General features: G+C 48.9%; 1 protein-coding gene across 2 annotated transcripts in view; it reads right to left on the minus strand.

Annotated features, from left to right (window-relative positions):
• Positions 1-17,133, minus strand: part of lama2 (laminin, alpha 2) — a 693,080-nt gene that overhangs the window by 510,113 nt on the left and 165,834 nt on the right. For both annotated transcript variants that reach the window (XM_070885262.1, XM_070885261.1), the window contains exon 3: positions 11,517-11,629. In XM_070885262.1, the coding sequence (XP_070741363.1) occupies positions 11,517-11,629 (113 nt within the window). The remainder of the gene's footprint in view (positions 1-11,516; positions 11,630-17,133) is intronic.

Raw genomic sequence — 17,133 nt, forward strand, 5'->3', positions numbered from 1 at the left:
AATAGTGCTCTTGGCATTCTAACTTGCTTCCTGGTTTTAATGCCACGTTGCACTTTCCAACTAGGGCTTAATTCAGCGATGAGCACAAACCACAATTGAATTAAAACACCAACTGAGCCAATTACTTGGGAAAGGGGGTGAATCCAATTAATTTATGTAAATCATCCGTTTCTCTGTATTATGAAATCTTTGCACAGTGATAGCTTTCAGTTAATTATGAATAAGCAAAGCTATCACTTTCTAAAGCAAAGGAAGTGAAGGGTGGTTATACATGCAGCTGTATCGGCATGGAAGGAGATAACTAGTGAGATGCCTTGGAGAATTAGTGCTCAGGCTATTACTAATTGCAATATACATAAATGATTGGGAAGTGAGGTGTAAAGTCCTGTCCCCTCAGTACAGATTCACACGAGACATGTAGTGAAGTCAAGGTCACTCTGGACCTGCACCTTTATTTCACAGCTCTGGAATGCTGCACTTGCCTGAGACCTGTCCGTATAATACCTGTCTCTTGCAAGTGCACCCCTGGTGGTAAGGTATGCTGGTGGTTACAGGTCATATCTTAATACAGTCATGTATAGCATCTTAGGATACAGTTATATATAATAATGTAAGATACATGACATCACCCTCCCCCAAGGTCTTATTGTCGTTATAGGTTCAGTCTCTCAGGTGGTCCACGCTCTCGCGTGGAGCATCTGAGTTGTGGTTCAGTTGTTTGCCTTGGTGTCTGTTTTTCTTTGGGTGTGGTTGCTGGTATCTTGCTTGGGCTGTCTGTTTCGATTGGTGTGATTGCTGTTGACTCGCCTGGGCTGTCTGTTGGGATTGTCCTTTCCTCAGGTTGTTCCCTCTGTCTGTCCACCAGGTGTGGTGCGAGTTCCACATTGTAGTCTGCCTCTGGTTCCGCAGTGTTGTTGGTAAATCTGCTTTTGACTTGGTCTACATGCCTCCGGCAGGTTTTGCCATTGTCCATTTGTACTACCAGTAGCCTGTTTCCTTCCTTGCCCGTTACTGTCCCTGCAAGCCATTTGGGACCCCTACCATAGTTTAGTACAAACACTTTGGCCCCTATCTCATTCCATCTCCCCCTCGAATTTCTGTCATGGCTCTCAGTCAGCTTACGGCGCTTTGCCTCAACGATTTCGTGCATGTCTGGGAGGATTAATGAGAGCCTTGTTTTTAAAGTCCTTTTCATCAACAGTTGCGCGGGGGGGATCCCAGTTAGTGAGTGCGGACGAGATCTGTATGCCAGCAGCAGTCGCGACAGGCGACCCTGCAGCGTGGGACCTTGGACTTTAAGTATGCCTTGTTTAATGATTTGCACTGCTCTCTCCGCCTGGCCGTTGGAGGCCGGCTTGAATGGTGCCATCTTGACATGATTTATGCCATGGTCAATTATAAAGTCTTGGAATTCTGCGCTGGTGAAGCACGGACCATTGTCACTAACCAATGTGTCAGGGATTCCGTGCATTGCAAACATGGTTGCGAGGCTCTCCACAGTGGTGGAGGTTGTGCTCGAGTTTAAAATGGTGCATTCGATCCACTTTGAAAATGCATCTACAACTACAAGGAACATTTTGCCATGAATGGGCCCGCATAGTCTACGTGCACCCGCGACCACGGTTTGGTAGGCCAGGGCCAGGGGCTCAGTGGAGCCTCCCTGGGGGCATTGCTGAGTTGGGCACAAATGGTGCACCTTCGGACGCAGAGCTCCAAGTCTGCGTCAATACCAGGCCACCAAACGTGGGATCTGGCTATGGCCTTCATGAGAACGATCCCCGGGTGCTCGCGGTGGAACTCCCGGACAAATGCCTCTCTGCCTCGCAGAGGCATGACTACTCGGCTGCCCCACATCAGGCAGTCTGCTTGTAGTGAAGTCAAGGTCACTCTGGACCTGCACATTTATTTCACAGCTCTGGAATGCTGCACTTGCCTGAGACCTGTCCTTATATACCTGTCTCTTGCAAGTGCACCCCTGGTGGTAAGGTATGCTGGTGGTTATAGGTCATATCTTATTGCAGTCATGTATAGTACGTAAGGATACAGTTATATATAATAATGTAAGATACATGACATGAGGAAATAAGCAAAACATTCTGGGGCCGAAATTGCCCCCTGACTAAGAGTAAGTGCACTTGCCGATCTTTAAAATTTTTCTCCGCCCCAATCCATTCACCTCTTTGTTTTGTATTTCTGATCGGGACGGTGTTGAGGGGCAGAACTGCCCTTGGATCAGGTCGGCCGCCCCAACGAGTCATCAGTTAAAGGGGAGGGCCGCTGCGAGCTCTGCAATAAGTTTTGTTCGGCCCACTGGACAACCAGGAAGGGTTTATCTGGGCCAGTGGCCCGGTACCCAAGAGGGAGTGCCGGGCTGCCAACCTGTGGCCACCATTGTGGGGCCAACCTTGGGTCGGCCGACAATTAAAATAAAATGGAGGCGCCGGCAGTGCCGCTCCCGCGGGGGTCGGAAAGGGGATCGCTGCCGGAAGCTGTGCGGTCGATGCATGCCTGATGGGCGCTCTTAGAGGCGGTAATGGAGCTTAAGGAAGGGGGCAATTTTGGCCGCTCCAACTTTGCAGATGATACGAAATGAGAGGGACCACTAGCTACTGAGGCATCATAGGCAGTCCCTCGAAATCGAAGAAGACTTGCTTCCACTCTAAAAGTGAGTTCTCAGGTGACTGAACAGTCCAATACGGTAATTACAGTCTCTGTCACAGGTGGGACAGACAGTCATTGGAGGAAAGGGTGGGTGGGGAGTCCGGTTTACTGCCTGCTCCTTCCACTGCCTGCACTTGTTTTCTGCATGTTCTCGACGACGAGACTCGAGGTGCTCAGTGCCCTCCCGGATGCTCTTCTGCCACTTAGGGTGGTCTTTGGCCAGGGACTTCCAGGTGTTGGTGGGGATGTTGCACTTTATCAAGGAGGCTTTGAGGGTGTCCTTGAAACAATTCCTCTGTCTGCCTGCCGTGTCGGAGTTCCGAGTAGAGCGCTTGCTTTGGGAGTCTCGGGTCGGGTATGCGAACAATGTGGCCCACCCAACAAAGCTGGTCAAGTGTGATCAGTGCTTCGATGCTGGGGATGTTGACCTGATCGAGGACACTGATGTTGGTGCGTCTGCCCTCCCAGGGGATTTGCAGGATCTTGCGTAAGACAAAGATCCTCCACCAACCTGACCCCACCACACAGAACTGCCCTCCAGTCATCAAGATCCACGGCGCGGCCCTGGACAACGTGGATCACTTTCCACATCTCGGGAGCCTATTATCAGCAAGGGCAGACATCAGCGACGAGGTTCAACACCGCCTCCATTGCACCAGCGCAGCCTTCGGCTGCCTGAGGAAGAGTGTGTTCGAAGATCAGGCCCTCAAATCTGGCACCAAGCTTATGGTCTACAGGGCTGTAGTGATACCCGCCCTCCTGTATGGCTCAGAGACGTGGACCACATACAGTAGACACCTCAAATTGCTGGAGAAATACCACCAATGATGTCTCCACAAGCTACTGGGTACAAACTGATTAAATACAGAAGGATGTGGATAGATTAGGAGCTGGGCTGATGACTGGGAGAAGTAATTTTATGTGGACAAATGCAAAGTCATGAGATTGGGAAAGGATAATAAACAGTGGCAATATAACGTTATATTTCTGCAGATCATGACACAAATGAGGGATTTGGGAATACTGGTGGATAGAATGCTGAGGACATCAGTGCAGTTTATGGCTGCAGTAAAGCGTTCAAATGGGATCCTGAGACAAATGCCAGAGAAATAGAGCACAAATCTCAGGAAGTGATGCTGTGTTTCTACAGAGCTCTGGTTCAGCCCCACATGGACTACTGTAGCGGCAGGGATTGTGGATGCATTGGATGTAATTTACCAAAATTCCCTTGATTCTGGGGTGGTCCCAGTAGATTGGAAAACTGCAAATGTAATGCCCCTATTTAAAAAGGGAGGCAGATAAAAAGCAGGAAAATATAGACCAGTTAGCCTAACATCTGTGGTTGGGAAAATGTTGGCGTCCATTATTAAAGAAGCAGTAGCAGGACATTTGGAAAAGCAAAATTTGGTCAGGCAGAGTCAGCATGGATTTATGAAGGGGAAGTCATGTCTGACAAATTTGCTGGAGCTCTTTGAGGATGTAACGAACAGGATGGATAAAAGAGGAACCAGTGGGTGTGGTGAATTTGGACTTCCAGTAGGCATTTGACAAGGTGCCACATAAAAGATTACTGCACAAGATCAAAGTTCACGGGATTGGGGGTAATATATTAGCATGGATAGAGGGTTGGCTAACTAGCAGAGAACAGAGCATTGGGATGAATGGTTCATTCTCTGATTGGCAACCAGTAACTAGTGGGGTACCACAGGGATCAGTGCTGGGACCCCAACTATTTACAATCTATATCAACGACTTGGAAGAAGGGACTGAGTATAAGGTAGCCAAGTTTGCTGATGATACAAAAATGCATCACTTCACATTTCTCAGCTAATTAGTTATAGCATGTTTAAGACATCGCAGTCATGAAAACTTTTCAATTTTTGTTTCAGGTTGATGACCTGAATGTTCGAAAAGAACAGATTCTTAAGGAACACTGAAAGAGGGAGGGGAGGAAAGAACAAAAGGGAAGGTCTGTGATAGGGTGGAATACAGGAGAGACTAGAAAGACAAAAGGATGATGGGCCGACTTGAAATGGAAATTGCAGAAGTTAGAAAAAGGTTAGTCTCGATAGGGTGTGAATGGCGGAATAATAACCAGCTGCCATTGGAGACAGGGAGAAAATAAATTACATAAGATGTGGGTGGAGGGAGGACGGGGAAGGGAGCCAAATATGGGCAGAGATTATAGTCTGAAATTGTTGAACTCGATGTTGAGTCCAGAAGACTGTAAATTGCCGAAACGAAAGATGAGCTGCTGTTCCTCGAGCTTGCGTTGAGCTTCATTGGAACAGTGTAGGAGGTCGAGGACAGAGAGGTCAGAGTGGGAGTGGAACGGGGAATTAAAGTGACAGGCGACCGGAAGCTCAGGGTCACACTTACGGACTCAATCCACTGAGATTTCCAGCATTTTCTGTTTTTATTTCAGATTCCAGCATCCACAGTATTTTGCTTTTGTAAACTAAATAGTACAATTTTAAAGGGAGTGCAGGAACAGGGGGTTCACATAAACCCAACTTTGAAGGTTGTCAGACAAGATAATAAGGCTATTAAAAAGCATAAGGGATCCTTGGCTTTATTAATAGAGGCATCAAGTACAAAAGCAAAGAACTTATGCTAAACCTTTAGAAATCACTGGTTAGGCCTCGGCTAGAGTATTGTGTACAATTGCGAGCACCACACTTTAGGAAATATGTCAAGGCCTTGGAGAGGGTGCAGAGGAGATTTATTAGAATGATAGCAGGGATGAGGGACTTCAGTTATGTGAAGAGACTAGCAAAGCAGGCATGTTTTCCTTGGAGCAGAGTAGGTGGTTCAATAGAGGTATTCAAATTATGAAGGGTTTTGATAGAGTAAATAAGGAGAGCATTCTGGCCAGAGGGTCGGGAACCAGAGGACACAGATTTGAAATAATTGGTGAAAGAACCAGAAACGAAATGAGGAGAAATTATTTTATGCAGCGAGTTGTTATGATCTGAAACTCACTCACTGCCTGAAAAGGTGATGGAAGCAGATTCAATAGCAACTTTCAGAAGTGAATTGGATAACTACTAAGTGGAAATATTTGCAGGGCTATGAGGAAATATTTGCAGGGGAGTGGGACTAATTGGATAGCTCTTTCAAAGAGCTGGCACAGGCACGATGGGCCGAATAGCCTCCTTCTGGCTTCATGAATCTATGAAATGAAGTTGATAGGTTCAGACTTTCATTTTCACATATAAAGTAGAAGGAATATGGCACGAGTTCATCGCTTTCCTCGGGCCCGATAACGTATGCTTATTTGCACTTGTTTTATGCCAGTTTTTACTTCCAAAGTATGCTAATGAGAATCTCAGAAAATTTCTGCATAAATTGCTGATGAGAAGATGTGCATAAATTTCAGCGTAACTTGCCAAATATGCCATTACAGGAAATTTCAGATTGTGCAACAGGATAACAGAGCCTCAAACTTAGAAGAGGGGAGTGAAAAGACAGTTAGATTTAACTACATTTTACAGAGACGGTTACTAAGGGAGACAGTGGGGCTGAGTGTGTCAGCAAATTCCAGTGTAAGTTGCCCAAGTACACGGCAAAAAAATTGATAGAGAGCTACGAGAGGTCTTGTGGGATATATTTCCTAGATAGTGACACCACACAAATATATTCTGAGTTCTGTCGAAGGGTCATCGACCTGAAACGTTAACTCTGTTTCTCTCTCCACAATGCTGAGTGTCATGTATGTAACCATCATGCAACGGTAATCTTCATGTAACTGTAACCTTCACGCAACTCCTGTACACTGTATTCATACCCTAGAAATGCACACCCTGACCACAGGGGGTGAACTTGTGGGAGACACTCCTCACCTGGGTTTCCAGGTATAAAAGGGGAGGTCCCACCCAGGGTCATCACTCCTTGGTCCTGGAAATAAAGGTTAAGGTCACGTAGTGACCATGTCTGCAGTATATGCCTCGTGTGAGTTTGTAGTACGGTGCAGGGACACCACATCTGGCGACGAGAATCGGGAATCACCGAACCATGAGGATGGCCACCGGTAGCACAGAGGAACGTTACTGTGTGGGTGAGGACTGGGACGACTTCGTGGAAAGACTCCAGCAGAGCTTTGTCACGAAGAACTGGCTGGGAGCGACGGTGTCTGACAAGCGGAGGGCGCATCTACTGACCAGCTGCGGACCACAGACTTATGCGCTGATGAAAGACCTGCTCGCACCCCAAAAGCCAGTGGACAAGTCCTTTGAAGAGCTCAGCCAGCTGATCAGTGAGCATCTCAAGCTGGCGAGTAGCATACACATGGCCCGGCACCAGTTCTACACACAACGGCATCGGGAGGGACAATACATCTCTGACTTCGATGCGGACCTGCGGCGCTTGGTCAGTCTCTGTAAGTTCACAGACGCCTGCAGGGGGGAGATGTTAAGGGACTTTTTCATTGAGGGCATTAATCATGCCAGGATTTTCAGGAAGCTCATAGAGGCCAAGGACTTGACTTTAGAAGGGGTGGCATTGATAGCTCAGACCTTCATGGCAGGGTAAGAGGAGACCAAGCTAATTTACACGTGCAGCCCTGGTTCCAACGTGGTGATGGACCTGGGAGTTAACATTGTGAACGCGGCTAGGGACCCCGCAGGCAGGCAAGGGCATTTAAAAACTGCCCAGGCAGCAACAGACTCTAGGGTGGGCCCGCAACAGGGACAATGGAAAGGGGATTGGCAATTCACACCATCACGAGGAACAATGCGTCCCGTGATGGGACCATTAACACCCACCATCAGAGTGCTTAGAAACAACCAAATGGGCAATCCGAGAGGAATGCCTGGTAGTCCCTTTGTTAACAACAATCTTAGCTCATGCTGGAGATGCAGGGGTAGACATACTGCGAAAAGCTGCAGGTTCCAGCAATATACCTGTAGGATTTGTAACGTCAGTGGACACTTGGCCAGGATGTGCAAAAAGGCTGTGGCGAGACTAATCTGCAAGACAGAGGAACCAGACGAGGGGTCTGCAATGCAGGATGATACCTGGGGAAAAGCCATGGATGTTGAAGTTCAGTGGGTTCATGTGGCTGACGTCCACAGCTCATACACTAAAACGCCACCCATGATGATGAAAGTTTTATTGAATGGAGCTGGATACGGGAGCTAGCCAGTCATTTATGAGCGCCCAACAATTTGAGAGACTATGGCCACACAGAGCTAGCAGGCCCAAACTGGACCGCATTGACACGCAGCTACGGACGTACACCAAAGAGATCATTCCAGTGCTAGGCAGTGCAAACTTGGTGGTAACACATAATGGTTCACAGAACCGGCTGCCGCTCTAGATCGGCTCGGGAAATGGCCCCGTGCACTTGGGGAGGAGTTGGCTAGCCGAGATGAATTGGAAATGGGGGGATGTGCACGCCATTTCATCTGTGGAGTGAAGTTCATGCTGACAGGTCCTACAAAAATTCGGGTCACTGTTTCAACCCGGTGTCGGAACGTTCAAGGACACTAAAGTAGTGATACGCATCACTCCGGATGGCAGACCAGTGCACCACAAAGCCAGAGCGGTGCCGTATGTGATGCGTGAGAAAATTGAATGTGAACTGGACAGGCTGCTCAGAGAGGGCATCATTTCGGCCGTTGAATTCAGCGACTGGGCAAGTCCCATCGTTCCTGTCCTTGAAGCAGATGGCTCGGTCAGGATTTGTGGCGACTACAAAGCCACCATCATTCGAGTGTCGCTGCAAAACCAATACCCGCTCCCGAGAATGGAGGACTCTTTTGCCACACTGACAGGTAGCAAGCTGTTCACGAAGCTGGACCTCACTTCGGCCTACATGACTCAGGAACTGACTGAAGAATCCAAGCTTCTGACGATCATCACGACGCACAAGGGATTATTTATCTACAACAGGTGTCCGTTTGGCATTCGTTCGGCGGCAGCCATCTTTCAGCAGAACATGGAAAGCTTGCTCAAATCCATTGCTGGAACAATTGTATTCCAAGACGACATCCTTATAACGGGTCGAGACACCGAGGAATACCTCTACAACCTGGAGGAGGTGCTACGCCGACTGGACCGGGTAGGCTTGCGGCTGAAAAAAGCCAAGTGTGTGTTTTTGGCCCCAGAGGTCGAGTTTTTGGGCAGGAGGGTTGCTGCAGACGGGATCCGGCCCACTGAATCAAAAATCGGAGGCGATCTGCGGGGCGCCCAGGCCCGGCAACACGTCGGAGTTGCGATCATTCCTGGGACTTTTTAACTATTTTGGGAACTTTCTGCCGAACTTAAGCACATTGTTGCAGCCGTTACACATGCTCCTGCGTAAAGGTTGTGAATGGCTTTGGGGGGACTGTCAAGAACGGGCTTTCAATAAGACAAGGAACCTGCTGTGTTCTAACAAACTGTTGACTTTGTTTGACCGCTGTAAAAAACTGGTTTTAACGTGCAATACATCGTCCTACGGGGTTGGGTGTGTGTTGCAGCAGGGTAATGACGACGGCCGACTACAACCGGTGGCTTATGCCTCCAGGTCACTCTCCCAGGCAGAGCATGGATACGGCATGGTCGAAAAGGAAGCACTCGCTTGTGTTTACGGTGTGAAAAAGATGCACCAGTACCTTTTCGGTAGACGGTTCGAGCTGGAGACGGACCACAAGCCGTTAACATCCCTGTTGTCCGACAGCAAGGCTGTCAATGCCAATGCGTCAGCTCGCATACAGCGATGGGCTTTCATGCTGGCTGCGTATGACTACACCATACGGCACCGGCCAGGCACCGAAAATTGCGCTGACACGCTCAGCAGGCTCCCACTGCCACCACCGAGGAGCAAAGTGCTGAGATGGTCATGGCCGTTGAGGCTTTTGACACCACAGGCTCTCCCATCACAGCCTGCCAGATCAAACTCTGGACCAACAGAGACCCCTCCTATCCATGATAAAGAAATGTGTCCTGACTGGGGATTAGGCACCCGCACACAGGGCGTGCCCCGAGGAGGTCAGACCGTTTCAGAGACGGATCGATGAGTTCTCCATCCAAGCCGACTGCCTGCTATAGGGCAGCCTGGTCGTCATGCCCCAGAAAGGAAGGGAAGCGTTCATCAGGGAACTCCACAGCGAGCACCCTGGCATCGTGTTAATGAAGGCCATTGCCCGGTCACATGTATGGTGGCCGGGGATTGACTCAGATCTGGAACACTGGGTGCACAACGTGTTCCCAGCTGGGCAATGCCCCCAGGGAGGCCCCACTCAGCCCGTGGCCCTGGCCCACCAGGTCATGGTCACGTATTCACGTAGACTATGCGGGCCCGTTCATGGGGAAAATGTTCCTGATCATTGTCGATGCATACTCGAAATGGATCGAGTGCATCATATTAAACATGTGCACTATATCCATCACCATAGAGAGTCTGCGTACGGTTTTCGCGACCGACGGCTTGCCGGACATCCTGGTCAGCGACAATGGCCCGTGTTTCACCAGCCATGAATTCCAGGACTTTATGTCGGGCAATGGTATCAAACACGTCCGGACAGCACCGTTCAAGCCGGCTTCCAATGGCCAGGCGGAACGTGCAGTCCAAGTCATAAAACAGGGCATGCTACGCATCCAAGGACCCTCCCTTCAGTACCGCCTATCGCACCTCCTGCTGGCCCACAAGTCCCGGGTGCACTCACTCATGGGAGTCCCGCCAGTGGAACCCCTCATGAAACGCACGCTTAAAATGCAGCTGTCCCTCATTCACACAGCCCTGGCAGACATTGTTGAGGGCAAGCGCCAGTCCCAAACCGAGTTCCATGATCGAAACTCAAGGGGGAGGTGTATAGAAATGGATGACCTGGTATTTGCTCTTAACCATGCTTTGGGATCCAAGTGGCTTGAGGGTACAGTAATTGGCAAAGAAGGGAATAGGGTCATAGTGGTCAGACTAAACAATGGGCAGATATGCCGCAAACACTTGGACCAAGTAAAGAAAAGGTTCAGCATAGACACGGAGGAACCTGAAGAAGAGCATGAGATGTCACCCACACCACTGCCAGTGGACGAGCAACGAGGACAATCCACAGCATGCACAGTCCCTGCGGCCAGCCCGGACAGGCCGGAATCACCTCAGGTGACAGAGATGCATGCCGAGGCTCAGCCACCAGAGCCACAACTGCGGCGCTCCACGAGAGAGCGTCGACCACCTGAAAGACTTAGCCTTTGACACAAAAAGACGTAAGGGGGGAGGTGATGTCATGTATGGAACCATCATGCAACGGTAATCTTCATGTAACTGTAACCTTCATGCAACTCCTGTACACTGTACTCATACCCTAGAAATGCACACCCTCACCACAGGGGGTGAACTTGTGGGAGACACTCCTCACCTGGGTTTCCAGGTATAAAAGGGGAGGTCCCAGTCAGGGTCATCACTCCTTGGTCCTGGGAATAAAGGTTAAGGTCATGTAGTGACCATGTCTGCAGTACATGCCTCGTGTGAGTTTGTAGTACGGTGCAGGCACACCACACTGAGCATTTCCAGCATTTTCTGTTTTTTATATTAAATATATTCTATGGTCTTTTCCAGTCCTGTACATTCCTAGGTAGTGTTCAGCTTCATTTCCAACAATTTGCAAGTCAACTTCTGATTCATTGCACCTGATTTTCAGCAGAATGGGGAGGGGAAGAAGAGAACAGTGAAGAAGGTGTATTCATGCATAAAAGCTGAATTGATATCACATTTTTAACAAACAAAGAATTTAAAATTAAATGTATATTTCTGGATTCACCTCGTCTTCTCTCGTATTATTTTAATACTAGTGTCCTCTGTCATGGACCCTGACTTTTTTTTATCTAGGTTCACAACATCAAAAAAATGATTGATGATAATGTTATTTTACCTGTTTAAGGTCCAGAGTGATAGTCACATAATGGTATTCCATTCCATTTCGAATGCTAGGGCTTTGCCACCATCTGTTAGTGCCATCAATTGCATTTGTTATTGGATGTCGTTCTGTAAAAGAAATTGCAATGACACTCAAAGGTTGTGTAAAACATGAGTTTAAACAAGGCTTATTTTTGAAAAACTGACATTGCTATAAAATAATGGAGAGGCATTATCTTCTTTATTTCTCACTAAGATCCCCCACTGTAATCTAGGAGAATCAGATTCACAGCAGGGTACATCTCACACAGAACTGTGATAAATATTGGATGGTCTCGCAATTAAATACCTGTGTCTTCTTCCCACTAGATTATCAAACTCACTCAGAAGGGACATTTTCCTGAGCCTGTCCCCACTGCACATGATTGGTTGTGTGCAACAAATCACAGTACAGTATATTTTCTATCTGGTGAGTTTGACAAAACATGCATGTGTGGGTGTGGAAATTCCTCATCTGGCCAGTCATTTAATCCAACCTAAAGTACTTCATTGTAGAATATGCAAGAGCTTCATTTGAACATTAAAATGTATTTTAAAATATATGAATAGAGCCTACCATTATTTTGCATCCATTTAAAATATAATGCTGTGCATTCTGCATCAGGAATGGCAAAGCTGGGAATATCACCTCCTTTTAAAGTGCTGTAGGCTGCCTTTAAGTAACAGTCCCCACTGGATTTTATACCCTCCCAATTGGTGAGCTGTCTAGGCAGTTGAATGTACCACCGCTAATGGTGAAGCAAAAGGAGAGATTTGCACAAGAGGCCAGAGTCAAAGGAACAGACAATGAGGTCTTAGAGTGCTGGAGGAGGTTACAAAGATAAAAAGGGATAGGGCATGATGGGATTTGAACACAAAGATCAGGATTTAAAATTTGAGGTTTTGAGGGAGCAAGAACCAATATAGGTCAGCGAAGGACGGGCGTGATAGTCAGCTGTGACATGGGGATCGATTTTTCCTACCGAGGCGGGAGAGAGGCGGGCGACGTCCAAGGCTGGCTGCAACCCCACTCCTGGCTCCATGCCAGCTCCCCCCACGACGTTCCCTAAATTGGGCTTGTAAAGCCCATCCTGTGCGGTTCCAGGACGATAAAAAATAAGCGGGTCTGACGACGTCATCTGATGACGCGTCATCAGCCGCTTTCCTTAAAGATACCATGCCCACATATATTTTGAAATTTGTGTTGTCAATGTTCTACGCCATTGATATGCTGCAAACACTGACAAGCATTGCATAAAGGTACATGCTGCCCCCACAGGCTTTCCTATGGCTCTCTCCACATGCTTATGGAGGGAGTCACAGCATGCAGGGAGGTTCTCTTCCCTTTCAATGGGCAGATGAGACCTCCCCAGGACACTAACGCAGCCTGGTTGCACATTACAGAGGAGGTCACAAGCAGAGATGTCATCAGGAGGACCAGGATGCAGTGATGCAAACCTTTCAATGATCCCCATGGATCACGAAATGTTATAGCAAAGCCACACTCAACCTCATCCTGCTGTGCCACTCATCACATCCCCATCACTCTGCCTTCCCTACCCTACTCCTGCACATCCTTACTTACACCATTATCACATCCCTATCTTACTAGCCACCCATCACACTCACTCTCATCCTTGTCCAATCATACCAACTAATAACGCACATGGGTAAGCACTTGGGTGTTATCACCAATGCTGATGTAAAGTTTCTGTTAATGTGTTGTCAAACATTGAAATCTATATTTTCAATACTTTGCCTTTTGGACAGATCTGTGTGCACTTTTGGAAGTGGTTTAGTGAGTTGCAGTGAATGGTAAGACATAACGGTACCACCCCCGCCCCCCCGCCCCTCCCCCCCACTCCCCAATGGTGATGTGTGAAAGGAATGGCTTGGGCATTGTAGAGATGCTTTACAGTGTGGTGTGGTGTGGGATGGTGCCAACCTGGCACATCATGTGGCAGCCTGGTTGTACAGTGTCAAGTGAAGTCAATCTGGCCATGGTGAAGGCATCCCTGACCTCCCGGGCAGCAATGTGGTTGGGTGCTGATGCCCTGTCCAGCATTAGGTAATTGCGGAGAAGGTTGGTGCTGTTGTTGGTGATGCTGGTGTACCTGTTGATGTTGGGGCTGATGTGGTGGGATTCTGAGGATCAAAGTAAGATTTTCTCAAGGGCATCGATGCTGATGGAATAGATGACAGCTGAAGTTGAGATGACAGAAGCGATCTGTCAATGGTAAGATAGGTTACTCCAAGGAGGGGACACTGGATAGAGAGTTCACTGCCAACACTTCAAACCTCCATAAAGCTGAAAAGTGTATTCCAAATCCTGAAGGCTCCAGTTTCTTTGATTGGAAATTGAACAGCTGTGAAATGATAGCTTTTATACCACTTCTGGTAACGTTTCTGCTGTCCTCCTTTGGCTCGTTTACCATGAAGGAGCTCCGCATAAAGCATTTGCTTAGGGAGTCTTGTATCTGGCATGCGAACTATGTGGTCTGCCCAGCGAAGCTGATCGAGTGTGGTCAGTGCTTCAATACTGAGGATGTTAGCTTGGACGAGGACACTGATGTTGGTGTGCCTGTCCTCCCAGGGGATTTGCAGGATCTTGCGGAGACATCGTTGGTGATATATCTCCAGCGACTTGAGGTGCCTTCTATACATCGTCCATGCCTCAGATCCATACAGGAGGGCGGTATTACTACAGCCATTTAGACCATGACCCTCAAAGCCTCCCTGGCAAAGTGCGACATCACCACTGACATCTGGGAGACCCTGGCCGAAGACCGGCCGAGGTGGAGAAAGTGCATCCGGGAGGGCGTTGAGATCTTCGAGTCTCAACGCAAAGAGCGTGAAAAAGTCAAGCGTAGGCAGCGGAAGGCTGAGCGGCAAACCAGCCCCACCCATTCCTTCCCTCGATGAATGTCTGTTCCATCTGTAACAGTGTCTGTGGCTCTCGTATTGGACTATTCAGCCATCAAATAACTCACTTTAGGAGTGGAATTACTACAACCACAGAAGCAAGTCTTCCTCGATTCTGAGGGACTGCCTCTGATGATGATTTATACCACTTCTGCAGCTGTCAACTAGTCAAACCAATCCAGAGTTGTTGAGAACCTGACACACTTACCTGCTGTGTTCCCTGAGGGACGGAAACCTCCTAAAAGCCTTGGGAAAATCCTTTGGACATGGTAAACGCATCTTAAATAGCTTTACGTAGCTTGTTAACTAGCACAATTGCCTGACACATCGCTTCGTGCTGCAAACCGCAGCCAGAGCCGACACTTTGGAAATTTACAAGGAGGCAGGTTCAGAACGGACTTCCGTCCTGCTGTCAATCACAAACATTTTGACAGCGGGCCCACCTCCAAACTTGCACTCACAGGGCTGGTAAGATTCAAGCCACGTGTAGGATAGGATATGTACAGAAGAATTTTGGGGTGGAACAGGATGCCTGAGGTTGCGAACAATCTGGTTCAGCCTGAGACCGTGGTTAGGGAAGGAAATGGAGTTAATGGCAAGGTTAAGGAGCTTGTGGCAGGAACGAAAGTCAGTGAGGTCGAAATTCAGTGCAGCCAGAAAGCTGGTGGTGTTGAGGCCTTTTTTCCACAATTTGAGCCGCAAAGTTTGCGGCGGCCATTGGATCCAAATTCAGCTTTTTAACAACAAAAAAGTGTTCCAGTCATTAGCCCTTCAAACCTGAAAGTTTGCAGTCTTAATTGGGGCATTTTTCCCATGGGAAATTTACCCTTAGCGTGATGTGACAACTGCCATTGCAGCACAGGGGCGAGGGAACGAGCGTATCGATGCTGCTTTGGCGAGGATGGCCGCGGCTCTGCAAGAGTCGACGGAGCGTCTAAGTGCTGTCATATCTGGTGGCTTTCAGACTGTGGCTGCTTGCATGCAGTCTCAGCTGGATGCCACCCGCCCCCCCCCCCCGAGACCTCAGTGTTGCTTTCGCGGCTAGGCCCACCACGAGCTACGGGGGACCTTCCGGTGTGGTGCCACAGCACTGACCTGAGCTCCTTCAGACTGGTGGTGGTGGTATTTGTGCTGCCCCTGGTGAGTTATTTAGGCTCCTTGGGCCAGGATACGGATGATGCGCTCCCTCCAGCTTGTAGCATTCCTGGCCCCAGGCTTCCTGTCACTCCGCCAATGCCACCACGCATGGCCTCGCCCGAGCCAAGTCAGACTGAACCCTCCCAGGAGGGTGTTGACCAGTCTTCAGCCGGCCCTTCCAGGCCCAAAGCTGCTCGAGGGCATCCTAGAAGGACATCTGCAGCTTCCACACAGGGAACACAGCAGACTTACCAGACTCATGAGGCAGCCACCGGGGAGACACTGAGGCAAAGTCGCAGGTTAGACATGTGTAAGATCATCATAGGCAGTCCCTTGAAGTCGAGGATGACTTGCTTCCACTCTAAAGGTGAGTTCTCAGGTGGCTGGACAGTCCAATGCGAGACTAACAGTCTCTGTCACAGGTGGGACAGACAGTGGTTGAAGGAACGGGTGGGTGGGGAGCCTGGGTTGCCACACGCTCCTTCCGCTGTCTGCGCTTGGTTTTTGCATGCTCTCGGCAACGAGACTCAAGGTGCTCAGCGCCCTCCCGGATGCTCTTCCTCCACTTTGGGCGGTCTTGGGCCAGGGATACCCAGATGCCAGTGGAGATGTTGCACTTTATCAAGGAGGCTTTGAGGGTGTCCTTGATGCGGTTCCTCTGCCCACCTGAGGCTTGCTTGCCGTGTCGAGGCTCCGAGAAGAGCGCATGCTTTGGGAGTCTTGTGTCATGCATGCGGATGATGCAGAGCTAATCGAGCGAGGTCAGTGCTTCAATGCTCGGGATGTTGCCCTGAGTGAGAATACTAACGTTGGTATGTCTGTCCTCCCAGTGGATTTGCAGGATCTTGCAGAGGTAGCATTGGTGGTACTTTTCCAGTGCTTTGAGGTGTCTGCTGGAAATAGTCCACGTCTCTGAGCCATATAGGAGGGCACGTATCACTACTGCCCTGTAGACCATAAGCTTGGTGCCAGATTTGAGGTCCTGGTCTTCAAAAACTCTCTTCCTCAGGCGACCGAAGGCTGCGTTGGCACACTTAAGGCAGTGTTGGACAGCATCATCGAAGTCTGCCCTTGCTGACAGTAGGCTCCTGAGGTATGGAAAATGGTCCACATTGTCCAAGGCCTCACCGTATATTTTGATAACCACAGGGAAGTGCTGTTTTCCGAGGTCAGGTTGGTGGAGGACCTTTGTCTTACAGATGTTTAGTGTAAGGTCCATACTTTCGTAGGCCTCGGTGAAGGTGTTGATGATGGCTTGGAGTTTGGTCTCTGAGTGTGTGTAGATGCAAGCGTTGTCTGCGTAATGTAGTTCGATGACAGAGGATGGGACGACCTTGGATCTAGCCTGGAGGCGGCGGAGGTGGAACAGATTCCCATTTGTTACCGCTCAGAATGCTGACCTGGAGCGATGTTTCCAAGTCTAAGCCCCTGGATTGAGATTTCAGTTTTCTCTCTGTGAATCTCGGGATCTCTATTTCTCTCTCTCTCTCTCTAGTTTTTTTCCCCCCTTTTCTCTTTCTCTATCCTATTTCTCC

This window comes from Pristiophorus japonicus, chromosome 7 (genome assembly GCF_044704955.1).
Source record: "Pristiophorus japonicus isolate sPriJap1 chromosome 7, sPriJap1.hap1, whole genome shotgun sequence".
NCBI classification, from domain to species: domain Eukaryota; kingdom Metazoa; phylum Chordata; class Chondrichthyes; family Pristiophoridae; genus Pristiophorus; species Pristiophorus japonicus.